This window comes from Musa acuminata, chromosome BXJ3-7 (genome assembly GCF_036884655.1).
Source record: "Musa acuminata AAA Group cultivar baxijiao chromosome BXJ3-7, Cavendish_Baxijiao_AAA, whole genome shotgun sequence".
Lineage (NCBI taxonomy): Eukaryota > Viridiplantae > Streptophyta > Magnoliopsida > Zingiberales > Musaceae > Musa > Musa acuminata.
Window position 1 is genome coordinate 41,263,607 of NC_088355.1, and position 17,422 is coordinate 41,281,028.

A 17,422-nucleotide genomic window follows, 5' to 3' on the forward strand; every position below is an offset into this window, starting at 1 on the left:
GTCACAGATGATCGTTGCACACCCATAGCACCTTCATCAACAGACCGTTCATGGTTTTTGTTTGCTTGTATATATGTTTGATAACATATTTTACCTTGTTTTAGTATATTATTGATTGAAAACTATAAGTAGAACAATTTGAAAGGTTAGCAAGGGCGATCCCCACTAAGATCAGGATATGAAGCGAAAACACAAACATGATGATAGTGCCACAAGACAACTTCCTAGTGGTTCTCGAAATAGATTTTATGCATATGACAAAGTTGTCATTCCTAAACTTTCTATGCCTAATGCGAGGTGATAATCCCTACGTAGTTCTTATTCCTTGAGGATTAATCAAGGACCCATAACAAATATCAACTCTATAATTGAAGAAGAAGATGTGAAAAGAGAAATTAACTTTCATAGTTATAGTAAAGTTAGAGCTACTTGATGTGGAAGCCACTCATGAATTTACTGTCGTGGCAGACATTTTGAAAGGGTTTATTGTCACCATGCAAAGGTGTGAATCATCGTATCGGGCTAGAGTCAGGAGTGAAACCTCCAATAAAACCACCATACCATATGGCTCCTCCAGAGTTGATAAAACTCATGAAGTAATTAAATGAACTATTAAATAGTGGCCTCATCCACGATTCTAAGATACCATTCGGAGCTCCAATTCCCTTCGAAAAAAAACAAGATGGGAGCATCTGATTATACATCAACTATCAAGCCCTAAACAAGATGACGATGCAAAACAAGTATCACATCTCACTCGTCCTGGATTTGTTTCACCAACTGGGCAAATCAGAATATTTCTTCAAACTCGACCTATTGAAGGTGATTAAGCGTAGACATGAGAGGCCCAGACCACCCACCCGGTTTTCTTCCTCTTGTGACACTTACGGCGACCGCGGGCTTCAGTAACGAAGTACACGGCTGCCTTTGACGTCCTTCTTGCTGCTTCGCTGCTAACTTTACCTTTCACTCAGCGAATCCTATGCGGTATGCACTCTATTTACAACCTGGCACTCTATTTACAACCTGACAGTGATATGTACCAAAGGAAGAGCAACCAGTGGCTGTGACTTTCTCCATCTTCGTACCATTCTTCACTTCCCTCCGGTCAATTTAGCTCGCAACTAACTTGGTAAGAGTTGATATTGGGAAGCAATCATACGACTCTCATGCCATGAATGAAGAGACGACTTCTCTTCATTTACATGGACGCACTTCGCTTATCATATCAGCCTCAAGTAGAAATGAGGATAGACAGAAAACTGCATCCTATCCAATCCATTCTTGCCTGACTCAAGTACTTAACTTTCCACAAAAATAATCACATCACACTTCAATCGCATGAGCTAATTGCATGCCCCAAGAAATGTAGTCTACTGCCCCAGCTTGATTGCACAGGAAACACAGTGATAAGCCCCAGATCTCTATATACCAATACCCAACAAGCAGTAATAAGAAACACCATCATCTGCCATGTCTCTGATGTTTTGTTTCATCAATGTGGTTTATAGTGAGTGAATGACCTTTCAGATATTTGATTTAGACAAACCAATGGGTTTTCTTTTAAGCACAGCACTAGCTTCAGGATAATTTACCTCTATATTTGAGTAAGCAGTTTCAAATTGAAACTTCAGAATTTGTCCCAATGGAGTTTCTCTTCTATCCTCCAAATAAAAACCTAGAAACATTTTTTTCATTTTCAAATGCAGCTTTCTTCCGCTGTTTTGGAATCTAAGTAATTTACAAATCATCTTCCAAATTATGAAACCTGGTGGCCAAATGCAAGATATTGGATAAGCGGTGTCCAAAGTTCCCTCTGCGGAGCAATCGTTGTCATGGTATACCATTAAGTAGACCTGTCATCAGCAAACAGGAGATAAGAGCTTAGAAATTATGATCATAGTCGTTGCAAAACGAGAAACTGCATGCTCAATCTCTAGTCTTGGTAGTCTAAATCAACCATATCATTAACCAATGTGTCAGAATGGTTCAGCCATGAGATATAAACTTGCAATCGTGGTAGTTTCCATTTTCCCTGGGTTTGTGACTATCCTTTATTTGGTGCATCATTTATCTAATCATACAGGTAGCAAACTCTAACAGAAGCGAAATGTTCTGCAGTTTTACTATTCCCCTATGCAACAACTACTACTAAATTCATTCATCAGTCATGTTAGAAGGCAGGTAGCAACAGTAATAGCTAAGGAAATAATTTTTGCATGTTGAGAAGCGTAAAGCTTCGTAGACTGTGAAACATGTCAATCAAGTAGAAAAACTATGATCCAATGCCTTATTGCACCTGCTGAACTTGATAAAGGAATATATCTTCCCAACACCAAGATTGATCTGAAACTGTTATATCTTTTCAATTTTGTAGCTGCAAAATAGACATGATAAAGACTTCACAAAAGTACTATAGTCATCTTGATATTCAACCATAGTTATCAGAATCGAACTTTGACCCAACCAAACTTTGATTCACCAACTTACTGGCCGGCCCAACGAATCAACTGATCGTATCATAGATTTAATCAAATGTATTTTTAAATCACGCACAAATTAGTTTTAATTTTCAATTATTTTGTTTCTTTCTATTTTCAATTTTCTTCTTTTCTTCTTTTCTTCTTCTTCTTCTTCTTCTTCTTCTTCTTCTTCTCTCTCTCTCTCTCTCCCCTCTTTTCCTTTTTCCCTTTCATTCTTGTCTCCCCTTGTTCCTTTGGTTTTATCTATTCATTCTTGCTCTTTTTCTTTCTCCCTTCCTTTGCTCTTATCCTTACTCCTCTCCTCGTTCTCCTTTACTTCTTCTATTCCTTTTCTCTTTCACCTCCACACCAAAACCAGCTGCGAATAGGCAGGACGGCAACAGACGTGAGGATAGCAATTGAAAACAATCACAAGGGTTACTTCTATACATTATATGATGCTGCAGTAGTTGCCAGCCATACAAATGCACTCCTGGGGTTGATATTACTGAAAGAACCTAATTATTGATTCAAATTGATTTAACAAAGCTATTATTGTCTTTTATGTATATTACAAAACCTTCCCCAGGTTTCATTAGGAGAACCAGCCAAGCTAGCTGTTCCAACCTGGCTTTTTGACTTATCCAATCTATTGACATAACATGATCGGCCTTCTAGCTAGTTCACAGTTTTGGGGATTAACCCACAGTTCACTTCGGTTTTGATAACTATGATTTGGACATAAACAGCCTTCATCTACCTGAACCATCATATCCTTCGCCAGATGTGTTCAATCCCTTTTTTTATCCGCATCTGAGATATATATATACATATACATATACATATATACATATACATATATATATATATATATATATATATATATATATATATATGTATATGTATATATATGTATATGTATATATATGTATATGTATATATATATATATACATATACATATATATAAGTACTTGCAACCAATTCATCTTCTCATAGAAAGATATGCTCAAGATCTTGTGCCTAGAGTCTCAGAGATATTACAGAGTATGCTTCCCAACAGATCTGGTGGCAACTTTTCATGGGCAACAACTATTCATCATATTAAAAAATCTACGGGTGATTCTTTCAGCAGGCAAGTCATCGATGCAATAATATATCCTTTATTGAGGGAATTGATGAAATCATATACTAAATGTTGCTAATAAGAGTCACTAGTTTGATGATGGCAGTGAGCTTACAAATCAATAAAATTTTTTTAAAAGTACATGCATATGAGACATGAACACTTTCTCTAGTTGCTATTTCTTATGAATAAAGTATATTCATGATTACAGAAGCATGCTGTGCATCATAAAATTCCCTCCAAATGAAGGTGTCATTTCTTCCATCAGCAGTCAAATATCACACAAGATAGCAGTTAAAATATGGTGGTACATGACTACAAGTCCAATCATGAGTCCTTGAAGGGAAAGAATACAAAGTTTTCTTATATTCGGTTCCCAGTAGTTGGTCCAGCAGGTTAAAAAAACCTTTAAGCAAACTAAACTGGAAACCAGATTATATATTGATGGCTCAATAATTCAGTTTGGACAGGAGATTGCTCGCCATAAATCCTCTCTTTTTTTTTTTTGTCTATGTGATCACATGGTTTCACCATTATCAGAAAGAAGAGCAAAATCACAAACCATTTTACCTTAAAAAATAAAGTTATTACTAAAAAGTATAAAGGTTATACAAAGGACTGTGTAGATATAGGATGAAACATACATTCAAGAAAGGTACTGGCACATGTCATTATGCCAATTCATGCCAAGATGTGAGAACATATGGCCAAGCCAATTATGACCTATGCTGACCATCATTTCTTTTCTACATGGTCAATATGCCCCCATTCCTGTAAGTTCTTTTAGATGATCAGCATTGCTCCCATGTCCATATAATGAAAATCCTTGTGTCAAACTACCCTCTACATCAATGAATGTCATTGCTTGTCAAACCATCCCCTATGGCTAGTTCAATATGGCAAGAGACCTAACCTTTCCATTTTCTGATAATATCAAATTCAGAAGCATAACAAACATTGAAGGAAAAATGGTTGATATGCCAAAAGCACACCTAGTCAAGCAAAGTCATCTGAATCCCAATAAGAGAATAAGGGCAGCTATTTATTGAAAGAAAAAACTGAGTAATGAAACAACAAATAGTGATACTCAGAGCAGGTAAATGAGCAAAATAGTGCTTAAGAAAAGTCAACATGATTAACAACTAATCAACAAGTCAACATGTGAAAAAATAATAACCATTTGCATCATATAACTGACTTGGAAGAGCTAACTGTGGATGCCAATGGAAGTAAAACTAGCAGAAAATTGGTTCAAGAACAAAGTTGAATGGCAAAAAAGAAGATCAGCAAAGTTAATCGGTTTGAGATTAACAGTCATGGAGTTTCAAGTAATAACAAAGGGCAGGCAAATAAGGAAACAAACTAATGAAAGCAGGCCACATTGGAGTGATTTGGTCAACAGATTAGAATAACTGAATACACCATAAGCACTGTAGTTTAAACGTATATAACCATGTCCGTGACCTACTTTCATCAGCTCTACCTCATAATCAAACTTTGCATAAATTTGCACTGCTTGCATTACCACTTCATTGAAAACTGGACAGCATTTAAGTAGGGAGCCTAGTATACCATTCCGAGAAAGCCCATCTGTGGAGTAAAGCATGGACACACTGTTTGTAATACTAAGGGAAACTAGACAGCTCTTTTGCTTTTCAAAATTTGGATAATCTATTTATTCCTTGTTCTTGATGCACAAACTACCGTATAAGAAAAATCATCATACCTAATGTATTGAAAAGAAATGATCATGCTGATGCAAAAGAAAATTATTGGGATATTATAAGGTCAGTAAAAGCATGAAGTGGAAGCACATCATGTGGCAGAAAGATGGTAATCAATTGAGAAGTAGGCATGTGGTGTACCACGCAGTCAAAGATGTGATGCAAGGGAAATGAAAAAACTCACCTCGATATGTGTTATTGCAGTAGAAAATCAAATAGTATGCAGAAAACATTAGACAGAAATATCAAATGGATAATAATTAAGGTGTCATATGCCCGAAATTACATATTAAATTTCTGAAGTCAGCAGAAGCACTATTTTTTTATTGCCAACAGTGTATTACAAATTTTCAAGCCTTACCGTTCATAGAGGATCTGACAAAATTATATATCAAAGTTCCAGTTATAGTAACAAAAGAGCTTTCTTTTCTACACACCCACAAATTTTTTATATATTCAGACATAAATATAACCAGAATGACTAGAATGAAAATTTTCAAATGGGCATTCCCAAAACTAAACGAGAATGGCTGCAAGAAACAGAGTCTACATAATTGTTTTGAAATGAAAGCAAAGATACAATTTTAAATTGCCGAACCAAATATCCATACTTCCAAAGAGCCAAAACCAGAAAAGTCATTCACTGATGCAAGGGAATCTTTGGAAAAAGTATATAGAAAAAGCTCTTTCTTCGAGTGAACTTCCCACTGATGATGACCAAGACATCACATGTTTGGAAAGAAAAAATGGCTTAAGGCAACATAGAAGGCCAAATTTCCGTTAGTCATTTGGATTCATTTGAGTAACTGGTGGGTTATTCTTTGAGACATTGTGATATCTTCTTGATATTGTTAATGGCTAAGACTAATAAATCAAATGATTCTTCCATAAGCAGGGGAAAAAAAATTTGCTACAGGTTAACATAAAGAACAAGAACAAGCATGTTACAGATCAAACAAATACATGCATAAATACATGTTACATACATTATCCCAGATACCATTTCATAAAGCACAAACTACATTCTTGGTAGCAATTTAAGATGCCAAATCTAGGAAAGAATTTTATAACTGGATTTTTCTTAAAAAGAAGGCCACTATGGTAGAAAAGTTAACATCCATGCTCATGAAATCAATGTTGGTAAAAGATCAACGTTGCCAACCCCAAATAGTCGGGACATTACCGCTTGTTTTTATTGTTATTGTTGTAAAATTTTAACAAGAAAAAAGAAATTTACAGTGTGTTCGAACAGCTGCAAACGTAGCAATACATGTCAAGTAATAGTAGTGTGACATTTAAGAACAATTAAATGTTTGCTGGACTAGGAAAAACTGCCAAGAAGAATAGCTACATCGCCAATCGCAACTTCAAATAAGAAGATAACAGATGAGCAGAAATGTAATGGTGTTAAAGCAATGCCTGAGCATTGATTCACTCTAAATCATGTGGAAAGAAAGAAAAAAAATTCAAGAGATGTTCTAATTCTTCTGATATATTATAATCATGATAGACTGTTTAACTAAAAAAGTGTCAACCAATGATGGTGAATAGGTTCTTGAGCGGTGATAAAGCAAGCAAATATCTATCCTGAGCACCATGTAGGCTATCATGGGGCCCAGTAATTTGCAGTTCTAGCTATACGTACAAGAAATTGTTATCCGTCCTAGTAACAAAGGACAATCTAGTACAAGGCCTATAATTCAAAAACTGCAAATGAGTATGAACAAAAAATAACACTCGCGATTGTTCGCCATACTTAAATGAAAGGCCAATCTATTAATCACAGATGGAAGCTACAAAAGCAGCGTTTTTGGAAATTTCGAGTAAACGAGCAGTACAATGTGGGCATTCTATCAGGCATTAACAAAGCAGAAAATTCAAGAACAAAGAGCAGCACAGCCAATTAGATGTTAAAGAGAAAGAAGAACAAAACATCCTATTTCAACAAGCGAGCTGCAGATATAAATCTAGGCAGTACCAGTAGGCGAGATGGACTTCACCCAAGATTGTGGAAGCATCTGAAATGAGTCGATCATCTGCTGTTGTTGTTGCTGCTGCTGCTGCTGCTGCTGCGCATCTCCCACTCCTACTGAACCAATGTTCAGTGGTCCGGCGGAGGAGGATGCCAAGTTGGGGTTGCTCTTGGCCTCAACCAGGCGCCACATGTACCAGGAGCCGACAGATCTATACGGCTTCCACCGCTCGCAAAGTTGCTCCATTTGCGAGGGCCGTGGGACGTCATCGAGGCCGTAGAGCATCTGCACGCCCTTGCGAACACCGAGATCTCCAACGGGGAGGACGTCGGGGCGGTGCAAGCAGAACATCATGAACATGTGGACGGACCAGGCGCCGATGCCCTTGACCATTGTCAGCATGGAGAACAGGGACTTGTCGTCCATGGCGACGATTGTTGCGTCGGAGAGTATGCCGCCATGGTATTTGCGCGCGAGATCATGGAGGTAGGAGGCCTTGCGTTCGGAGACGCCGATCTGGCGGAGCTGATGCGAGGTGAGGGAGAGGACGACGTCGGGGACGACGCCGGCCTCCCCGCCGCAGAGGGCGAGGAAGCGGGCATAGATGGAGGCCGCGGCTTTGATGGCGAGCTGCTGGTAGAGGATGCTGCGGGCGAGGGAATGGAAGGGCGTGAGGAGGCACTGGAACGTCGGGGAATCGTGGGCATCGATGACGCGTGCTAGGATGGGATCGGTAGCGCGGAGATGGCGAAGCGCGGAGGCGATCTCGCCATCTGCCGAGAGAGGGCGGGGGATCACGCGGACAGCGAGGCGGTTGCCAGCGGCGGGGTTCTTACCGGGCGCGTCGTCGGCGGCCGAAGCGGCAGAAGAAGAGAGCTTCCGGATCTTTCGAGGGCGGAAAGGGATCTTGGAGGCGGTGGTTGTGGCGGCGGCCGCAGCCGCGGAGTTGTCAGTAGACGATGCGGCGGTGCCAGCGGGGGAGGAGGAAGAAGGGGCGAAGTGGAGGGTATGGGAGAGGGTTTCTTCGCCCATGGAAGCGAGGATCTGTATGGGTTCGGCGATTGACGGACGGTGGTGCTGCGGAAAGAGGTCGGGCTGCGGCCACAGGCGTTGGGCCTGTCCCAGAATAGGAGAAACAATAAATAAAATTATATTATAAATTAAACAATAAATAACGTGACCGAGACCCAGTTTTCTGCTTCCATAAATACCTCGTACCACGACTCAACTCACGAGCCAAACCGCTCCTCCATCTCGGGCCCTTGATCTGCGCACGTCGGTCTGTCTTCCTGGTTTCTGCGGTACCATGAGCCGGATCGTGAACCGGCATCTCTCGCTTATCAACCAACGGTGAGAGATGAACACACTGTCATCAGTGATGGTATCGGGATCGACCGGGTTCAATACCTCCCGATTCGGGTTCCGGATTCAACCATAATCCGATCCGACGCAATCCCCTTGAGCTTAATCCGTCTCATATCTGAATTGGACTCGGGTCTTCTTGCTTGGGTCAAGACATGACTTCAATCAAACTCCAACCCTCGCCCATCTTTACGGACGATTAATGAGTCTTACCACGTACACAACAAACAGTTAGCGCCATTTAAGATGATGATAGGAACACATCAGAAAAGCTTTGTAATGCCTTCGTTACACAATCTGATCGAGGCTTATAGCACTCAACTTGTGAAGTCTTCGAAAACAAGTACTTATACAGAAATCAGGTTTAACTTAATTTCTTTGTTACTCTCCTCCTCCCGTCGTGACTTGCTTTGATGCGCGAATTAGCGTTGTTTCAGCAGCAACAACATCGAGAAAAAGAAACAAAAAGTACAATAATCCGATAATAAACCAGAATAAAATTCATGGTTCATGAACTAATAAAAGCAAAAGCTAATTAACATTTGTTGTTGTTGCTGTTGCTGACTTGACTGTTGGGGAGATGTCGTATAGATTTGAAGGGCCGCTACTATGTGGCTTTCGATCGATCACTTCGGAAACTTCCGCTTTTAATTGTATTGGAATAGGCTGGGCCTGTCGCGGACCGGAAACTGAGGCGAAGGAGCGACGTTGAACTGCCAGGAGAGGTAGGGTGCTTCTCCATGGTCCGCCATCTCGTCGTACATGGCGATGGATGAGTTGCTCTTCATCGTGGACGAAGCGTAGCAACTCCATGGTGACTGCTGCTGTCGATGGTATCCGTAGCCAATCCCCTGGTCCCCTGCTGCCGCTGTCACCGATGGCGACGACGAAGGTGGCACCGACGACGCCGCCGCACGCCTCTCTTCTTTCTTGTAGCGAATGCCGCACGCGTTACACAACGACTGCATGGATTCCATCGAGTCAAATATAATGGGTTGCCAGAGGTAAAAGCTGTGAAGACAGCGAGTCGTACCTTGGGACCTCGTGGTCCATTCCGCCACAGTGGAGTCGAGGTCGTATCGCAGTTGGCGCACCTACGAGCTAAGAGAAGAGGGTCGCCGCCCAAGCTGGAGCCGTTGGCATCTCCACCACTGGACGCAGTTGAGCCCATGGATGAGTTCTTCTTGGACTGGGACATGATATCCCAGCGGAAGCTAGACATGCACGACGTCCGCTGGATCTGGTTAAACGAGGCGGAGGGCTTGCTCTCGGTTTGGCGCGTGGAAGGGGTCCCAAGCGACAGGGTGCAATCAACCAAGGACGGGGAGGAGGAAGTGGAGTGTGTGGCATCAAAGTCTTCATCCACGGAATGCTTTCCGGCGATCGGGAAGAGAAAAGAAAACGATGCGCCGCCGCCACCGCACCCGCTGTAGACGAACCCACAGGAGCACGGGTACGCGCTGCACTGGTGACCGCACTGGTGCAACATGGCTCGGGACTCTGGGGCAGCTGAAGCTAAGAGGAAGAACGCTCAAGCTAAGAGTGTGGACTGCGAAGAGGGTTTGAGGAGAGAAGGCTGTTCTGCTCTTTTAAAAACGGAACACGGCACGTACGACTACGCCTGTGGGGATGACTAGCATCGGGATGGGGAAAGAGGAGGCCAACTACTACGAGATACAAAGTGGTCTATATGGATGCAGTGTGTGTGTGGTTTTGTAGCAATGGTAATGTGTATCTGGGCCAGCAGACAAGGCACAGCAGGCTTAATGGAGCATATTGATGATGCTTTGGGACAAAAACAATGCTACTAACAACGTGTGGGAACTCGAGAAATGGGAGATCGGGGTTTGTCGGTTTTCAAGCAGATCAAGTGTGTTAAACAATACTTGTCGATGTGGATGAGTATATTTATGGCTGGTGATGAATAGATAATGCTGGTTTTATATTGGTGGGGGTGGGGGGAGGGGGGGGAGGGGAGGATGGAGAAGGGCAGTCGGCAGCAGCAGTACGATGGCGTCGTCTTGTGATGGAGATAGAGACGATGAGATTCTCCGGGATGGGTGCGATTGCAGTGTGGTGTATCGCGTCCACCGATTCAGCTGTATTACTTCAACACTCCTCGTCACTCTCAGTAGATGGGTGGCTTGGGCTTGGCGCGTGTACTATCTATGTTTTTTCTTCTCTCTCTCTTCATCTTGTCTCTCTGGGCTAATCTACTCTTCCACCTCGGTATTGGGAGCGAGGGAGAGAGAGAGCCAAGTTGGCGTTGTGGCTTGTTCCTCCGCACTGCTTCTTATACAACAACGACATACGACTGGTCTAACAAGACGATGTAGCATGGCGCAACGGAGGTGGTGCACAGGTAAGAGGACGGGCGAGGAGGCTTGTGGCGCAGCAAACAATGCAGGTCAGAGGAGACCGATCGGGTTGGTCATTGGGCGGTCAAAAGAGGCCACGTGACTCGAGGAACAGTCTTCCATGTAATCTCACACTTCGCCGATCACGAGGCACCCTCCATGACAGATTAGAACAAAAACACAAACAAAGACCAACTGCACCGGCCTTTGATCATTTTCTTTATCGCCCTCCCATCAACAGCTCGCTCACGTGACGTTCTCTACGTAAGGGAATGTGTACAGTGAGAAAGAAGATGCAGAGAAAGAAAAAGAAAAAGAAGGGAAAACAAAATAAAAAGACGATATAGGGTGGAAATAGTAGCATGGGATGGCTGCCGTCATCATTACCGACGCTTCAAAAGGGGCAGAGCAGAATCACCGGTCCAAAGACCGGGCTGGAAGATCCCGTCTTTTGACACCAATCAAAGAGAGAGCGGCCACCTCCATGTCGTCCCTATCCGTCTACATGTCCAATAAAGTCGTAAACAGTAAACAGTGAAAGCTGGGGGGTGGGGGGGGGGGGGGGAGGGAAGGGAGGGGGGGGAGGGGGAACGCACTCCGTGCAGCTAATCATTCCCACCCTCCCGCTAACGTTCGGTCTTCGTGAGCTGTTACTTGCTGCGCCCCTTTGTTCCCCAAGTCAAAGGGAGGCTCAGGTGAAAAGAGAAAGTGAAAGCAGGTGGAGCCCATCAGTCTCCCGTCCGTAGCACACGCCAGGCCTGCCCGGCCCCACCCTGATCGACTGGTCTACTGTCCCCAACACCAGCCAGCACACGGGCCCCGCGGCAGCTGCCACAGGGGTTATGCCCACCTGCAGCGTTGAATCGAGAGCGAGATCGCATGCATTCCGTCGAACAGGTGATCCGCATCAGGAGATCGTCGTCAAAAGGCTTGCCCCGACACATCCAGACACGTCTGGAGATTGGAGTTACATTGCTCAGAAAATGAGAGAGAGAGAGAGGCATCTTTTGGAAAGCGGAGAGTCGCCAAAAACGATCGGTCTCTTACTGCGTCTGTGCCTACAAAATCCAATCGTCGCGAACAACGAGCTGGCGGCGTCCCCGAGAAAGAGAAAGGGCAAAACTTGGAACCAAGTAAAAGATAACATGGATTCAAACATAATACCGTCTCTGTTTCCGATCGCGCTGTCGCGTCTTGAGAACTGAGATCTCTTCCTTTCTTGACCAAGGCGTGCATCTGCTGTCCGCATCGGGTCACGCAACGGGCGGATTCAGCGACGAGAGGACGCCACCTGTCCGTCACGGTTCTCGTTGTCCGAGTACTGCAGCATGAGGTGTTGTGGGTGGGCGTGGCGAGGCGGGGGATTTAGGCGGCTGGGATCGGTTGTAACTCGAGATGCGGAGCTGTGATCCACGCCAACTGGCGTAGCTTTGTACACGGAGACCCTGGTGATGTGACGCATCTGGTGTGGTCCCCAAGCGCAAGGCTTTTAACACTGGGCCCAAACCGAGATTGACCGACAGCTCGGACCGCGAGGAGATTAGGGCTGGCCATGCTTCCGTGTACTCACTCCTTCTGCCACGTTTCATGTTTCTGTTCGAGAGCTATGTCGTGTACGCTCCCATAAATGTGGTTCCCGTAAGGACGCCACGTATATAATAGAAAATAGTAATTAACTTATATAATAGAAGTTTAAGTTGTCAAAAATATTGAGATGAATGCGTTCAATTATTAGAAAAAATAAAAAAAATATTTCTATTCATAAATTATTATATATTTTTTTGATAAAAGATAAAAAAAATCAAAATAAAAAATAATAATTAATATTAATGATATAAAAAGAGGTAGAAAAAGATCTAAAAGAATTTTAATATAAACTATTGATAAAAACAAATATTTTTATTTTAACTAAGTATATAATTTTTTATAGACCTCAATAACAATAAATGATCCATAAAATCGATCAATAATTAGGACTTATGATTTTATTGTTATTAATTGACATTTAGCATAAAGTATTTGGAAAGATATACTTAGTTATATTATAGAAGAAAGTCTCGATACCGATCTTATGCACATCAATATAATATAAAAATATTTAAATAAATATTTTACTCTAAAATATTCTTTATTAAATCATCATATAAAAGCTTCATCATAGTAATTAAGATAAATTATTGTTAACTCAAAAAATCCAAGAAACCAATTATTTTCTTATATGGGTGGGTATTAAATCGGACATTTCAAACCCTAATATAGGCTTAAACCAAATTGGATTGATGCAATAATTAAATAAATCATTAGGTAAATCACCAACATCACTCCTACAATTACGTAAATCGACCTTTAATTGGACAATTAAAGCAACCGAAAATTCTTTCAAAGTAGTCATCACAAACAAAACATTGTAGTCAAAAGTAAATACGTGTAATAGATTAAGAGCAAAAAAAAAACAACACAGTTATTACATGCTCAAATAAAAAATTTAATAAATCTAGTATATTCCGTGATATACTATGATACGGACGAACATAGTAAATTGATGCTTACTTGTGTAATATCTCACTTGGTTTCATATTGGAAGTGGGTAATAATTATGATTGACTTATATGAACCTGATAAGTATATTATGTTAACTCTCGTTTAAGTATTTTGATTCGCAATCAGACCATATAAACATTTCCTTAAGAGCTCGGCCCAATGTGGTCCGCTCTTGAAGTTGAACTCGAGCCTTAATGTCCCGTGGAAACCAAGGCCATTTGAATGCACGAAATCTCAAACTAAAGATAAGTTTGATGAGCGATATATCTATGTATATAGGTGTGATTCTCTCTCTCTCTCTCTGTCTCCAGTGATACTATAGTGATTGTTGTATTAGATCCTTTAACTTGACCGAAAAAACACTCTATAGGGTATTATCTTGATACTAAAAGGAAGGTGTATAACTTAATAATCGATAAAGATTATATAGGTAGATAATCCGATGACATCTCATCAGGGTGACAAATCACAACGAAATAATAATGACGATTCTAAGTACACTCAACTTTGCAAATGAACTAAGAATTTCTAGTGCTAGCATAAACTTTTACACAATATAACATTGTCTTTCACAAACCATCCGACTCATTATATGTTTAGTGAAGTAGGTGCCAACTTAAAATGATAAGCTTGTTTAAGTGGACTTGAAGTTGGAGCCCAGTATAAAATGATAGAGCTGTCTGTTTCACTATGATATCATGAAGCATTCATTAAAATAGGATATTAATATCATAATCAACGTAAGCAGTGACGACAGATGCCTAATGCATTATCTTCACGGCAAGGTAAAAGACTGGCTCAATGGCTACTGACCACCACTCGTTTTTATACGCTCATCCTGCACGATTAATACTACGGAAGAACCTGCATTGTTTGGTCGCCTGGCGTCTGCCATCTCCAAGAGCTTCCGAATGGGGTCGCAGTCTCAGGACTTACACATACTGTTCTTCCCCTTCTTGGCCCCGGGCCACAGCATCCCCATGGTTGACATGGCTAAGCTCTTCTCCTCTCGTGGAGTCAAGTCCACCATCCTCACCACCACCGCCAACGCCCCCCTCGTACAGCCTACCGTCGACCGGGCCAACCAGTCCGGCCATCGCCACCCCATCACCACATCCGTCATCCGCTTCCCTGCGGCAGCGGCCGGCCTCCCCGACGGCTGCGAGAACGTCACCCATGTCACCACCCAGGAAGGAAAACTCAAGTTCCTCCAGGCCGTCGCCATGCTCCGCCAGCCCTTTGAACAAGCCCTCAGACGTCATAACCCCGACGCCGTCATCACCGACTTCTTCTTGCCGTGGACCGTCGACGTGACGCTGGAACTCGGCCTGCCGTGTCTCGTGTTTCAAGGCACCAGCTTATTCGCGCAATGCGCGTACCAAAGCATCAAACGCCACAAGCCGCTGGAATCTCTCCCGAGCGACGCGGAGTCCTTCGTCGTGCCCGGCCTCCCCCACCGCATCGAGATGCTGAGGTCGCAACAGGGGGGCTCTAGTGAGGCGCCGTGGGTGCTGGAATTTTACCGCCAAGTCGGGGAGGCCGTGCACAAGAGCTACGGCGTGATGGTGAATAGCTTTCAGGAGCTGGAGCCCGAGTACGCGGAGCACTACCGGAACGTGGAAGGTAAGAAGGCATGGCACGTCGGGCCCGTCTCTCTCTGCAACAAGGATGTGCTGGAGAAGTTCGAGAGGGGAGACGAGACTTCCATCGACTTCAATAAGTGCATGGATTGGCTCGACGCTAAAGCCCGCGGCTCGGTTATATACGTCTGTTTCGGAAGCATCAGCCAGTTTTCCACGGCTCAGCTAAGGGAAATAGCGATCGGTCTCGAGGCCGCCGACAAACCATTCGTCTGGGTTGTCCGAGAAGTCGGCGGGGATGGAGCAGAGTGGCTGCCGGAAGGGTACGAGGAGCGGGTGGTGGGAGCAGGGAAGGGGCTGATCATAAGAGGCTGGGCGCCCCAAACCCTGATCTTGGACCATCCCGCGGTGGGGGGATTCCTGACGCACTGCGGATGGAACTCTTGCCTAGAGAGCGTCAGCGCGGGCGTCCCCATGGCCACTTGGCCGCTCTTCGCTGAGCAATTCTATAACGAGAAGCTGATCGTGGAGGTGCTGGGGATCGGAATCGGCGTTGGGGTTAAGGAGTACGCGGCGAGGGAGCACGAACAAAAGAGGAAGGTGGTGATGGCGGAGGCTATCGCTAAGACGGTGGCGAGGCTGATGGGCGGAGGGGAGGAAGCAGAGGGCATGAGGAGGAGGGCGAGGGAGCTCGGTGAGATGGCGGCCAAGGCCGTGGAGGTTGGTGGGTCTTCTTATGTGCAGATGGGCGATCTCATCGAGGAGTTGATCGATCGAAGGAACGCAGAAGGGCTCTAAAACACGTTTGAAGCCATGCTTTCGAACAGAGATCATCGATGGGTGCTTTTACAATATATTTTAGGAAATAAAATGCCTTTTATTTCTCAAAGACTATATATCTTATTACTTATAATAAAAAATATATAATATAATTTAAATACAATAATATTATCATTCAATGGATAATATGCTTTGATTTTATGAGGTTTACGTCTCATTTGACGCAGTCCAATCTGATACGGACAATAATAGAAGGGGCCGAAAAGGACTCGTGGGGTGACTCCGCCTTGACGAAGTCATGAAACTAAGCGCTCACCGGCACCGCCTCTCCGTGCCGCTCGCTCCACCCTGCGTTACGTTCCTCCTCTATAAACGCCGCCTCGTACCCCCTTCCTCCGCATACTCGTCACACATCGCGAACACGAGGAAGATCCCGAAACGAAAAAGAAGGGACAGCCAAGAACAAGAAGACGAGGCGATGCAAAAAGAGAGAGCCGAGCCTGCACTCGTGGATTACCTTAGCTTCCGCGATCTTGGAGCCGATCGCTTGACCTCCTCCGCACATCACGAGTCATCCAAGAGAATCTCCGCCGCAGACCGCGGTGATGAAGGCGACGACGGTTTCGAGTTCGCCTTCGTTCTCAACGACCGCGGGAAGAGCGACCAGCCGATCCCCGCCGACGAGATCATCTCCGACGGCCGGATCCGCACCCTCTGCCCCGTCCTCGACAACGGCCTTGTCCTCGCCGACGGCTCCCCTGACCGAGAGAAGATCCGACGGCTGCCTGTCGAGGAGCCGCAGCGGGGCTTCAGCCTGGACTCGACGTCGTCGTTGGAGGCCGACGAGATCGAGAAAATGCCACCTGAAAAGTATTGCGCGTGGACCCCGGGGCGGTGCAAGAAGAGCACTTCAATGGGGTCGCTGTTAAGGTGGCGGATCCGAGACCTGGTAGGGCGGCGTAGCCATAGCGACGGGAAGGAGAAGTTCGTGTTCCTCACGGCGGATGAGAGAAGCGGGCATAAGAAGAAGGCAACGAAGGACGCGCCAACACGGAGCGCCATTCGCAATGGAAGAAAGGCGGCGGCGAAAGCGGGGGAGGAGGAGGACGAAGAGGAAGAGGAGAAAGAGATTGGGAAGAAGAAGAAGAAAAAGGAAAAATGTGGGCGAGGAGGGGGAGAAGGAGGCCACCGCCAACGGCGGTGACAGGGGCTCGTGCTGACCGAACAAGGCTAACGTGCTCGGGTTCTTTGCCAACGTCAATGGCTCCAGCCGCGTCCATCACCCCTGCTAATTTTTCTCTGTTCCTTTCTCCTTTTCTTAAATATGATTGCATTTATTTATTTATTTATTTAAATATGATTCCTTTTCTTAAAAGAGGTCAACTCACTTGCTCCTGTTACTTAGCATCAAAATGAGAGGTTACCAATACAGGTATTGAAGCATACTGTAGTTGTAAAGATTCGAATACTGATTCGGATCCCATCGAGATTCTATTTCATGCCTATTTTGGCTTGGTGC

General features: G+C 44.2%; 4 protein-coding genes across 4 annotated transcripts; 2 read left to right on the forward strand and 2 right to left on the reverse strand.

Annotated features, from left to right (window-relative positions):
* Positions 1-1,580: 1,580 nt before the first annotated feature.
* LOC135642124 (alkylbase DNA glycosidase-like protein mag2) lies at positions 1,581-8,423 on the reverse strand. Its single transcript, XM_065158001.1, has 2 exons — positions 7,289-8,423; positions 1,581-1,856 (listed from the first exon to the last, which is right to left on the reverse strand). The coding sequence occupies exons 1-2, from the start codon at positions 8,313-8,315 to the stop codon at positions 1,834-1,836; spliced, it is 1,050 nt and encodes a 349-aa protein (XP_065014073.1). The 5' UTR covers positions 8,316-8,423; the 3' UTR covers positions 1,581-1,833.
* A 545-nt stretch (positions 8,424-8,968) lies between these two features.
* On the reverse strand, positions 8,969-10,897 carry LOC103992830 (GATA transcription factor 19). Its single transcript, XM_009412702.3, has 2 exons — positions 9,679-10,897; positions 8,969-9,607 (listed from the first exon to the last, which is right to left on the reverse strand). Exons 1-2 carry the CDS (start codon positions 10,132-10,134, stop codon positions 9,293-9,295), a joined length of 771 nt encoding a protein of 256 aa, XP_009410977.2. The 5' UTR covers positions 10,135-10,897; the 3' UTR covers positions 8,969-9,292.
* Positions 10,898-14,277: 3,380 nt separating this feature from the next.
* Positions 14,278-16,012, forward strand: LOC103992831 (scopoletin glucosyltransferase-like). Its single transcript, XM_009412703.3, has one exon. It carries the CDS (start codon positions 14,455-14,457, stop codon positions 15,919-15,921), a length of 1,467 nt encoding a protein of 488 aa, XP_009410978.2. The 5' UTR covers positions 14,278-14,454; the 3' UTR covers positions 15,922-16,012.
* Positions 16,013-16,201: 189 nt separating this feature from the next.
* On the forward strand, positions 16,202-17,422 carry LOC103992832 (uncharacterized). The gene has a single exon (XM_009412704.3). It carries the CDS (start codon positions 16,202-16,204, stop codon positions 17,105-17,107), a length of 906 nt encoding a protein of 301 aa, XP_009410979.2. The 3' UTR covers positions 17,108-17,422.

Excerpts from the sequence above, each read along its gene's own strand:
- LOC135642124 (XM_065158001.1), bottom strand. The coding sequence starts at position 8,315 with ATGGGCGAAGAAACCCTCTCCCATACCCTCCACTTCGCCCCTTCTTCC. Across the intron at positions 1,857-7,288 it reads GAAGTCCATCTCGCCTACTG|GTCTACTTAATGGTATACCA; the intron begins GTACTGCCTAGA and ends TGCTGATGACAG.
- LOC103992830 (XM_009412702.3), bottom strand. The coding sequence starts at position 10,134 with ATGTTGCACCAGTGCGGTCACCAGTGCAGCGCGTACCCGTGCTCCTGT. Across the intron at positions 9,608-9,678 it reads ATGGACCACGAGGTCCCAAG|TCGTTGTGTAACGCGTGCGG; the intron begins GTACGACTCGCT and ends GAATCCATGCAG.
- LOC103992831 (XM_009412703.3), top strand. The coding sequence starts at position 14,455 with ATGGGGTCGCAGTCTCAGGACTTACACATACTGTTCTTCCCCTTCTTG.
- LOC103992832 (XM_009412704.3), top strand. The coding sequence starts at position 16,202 with ATGAAACTAAGCGCTCACCGGCACCGCCTCTCCGTGCCGCTCGCTCCA.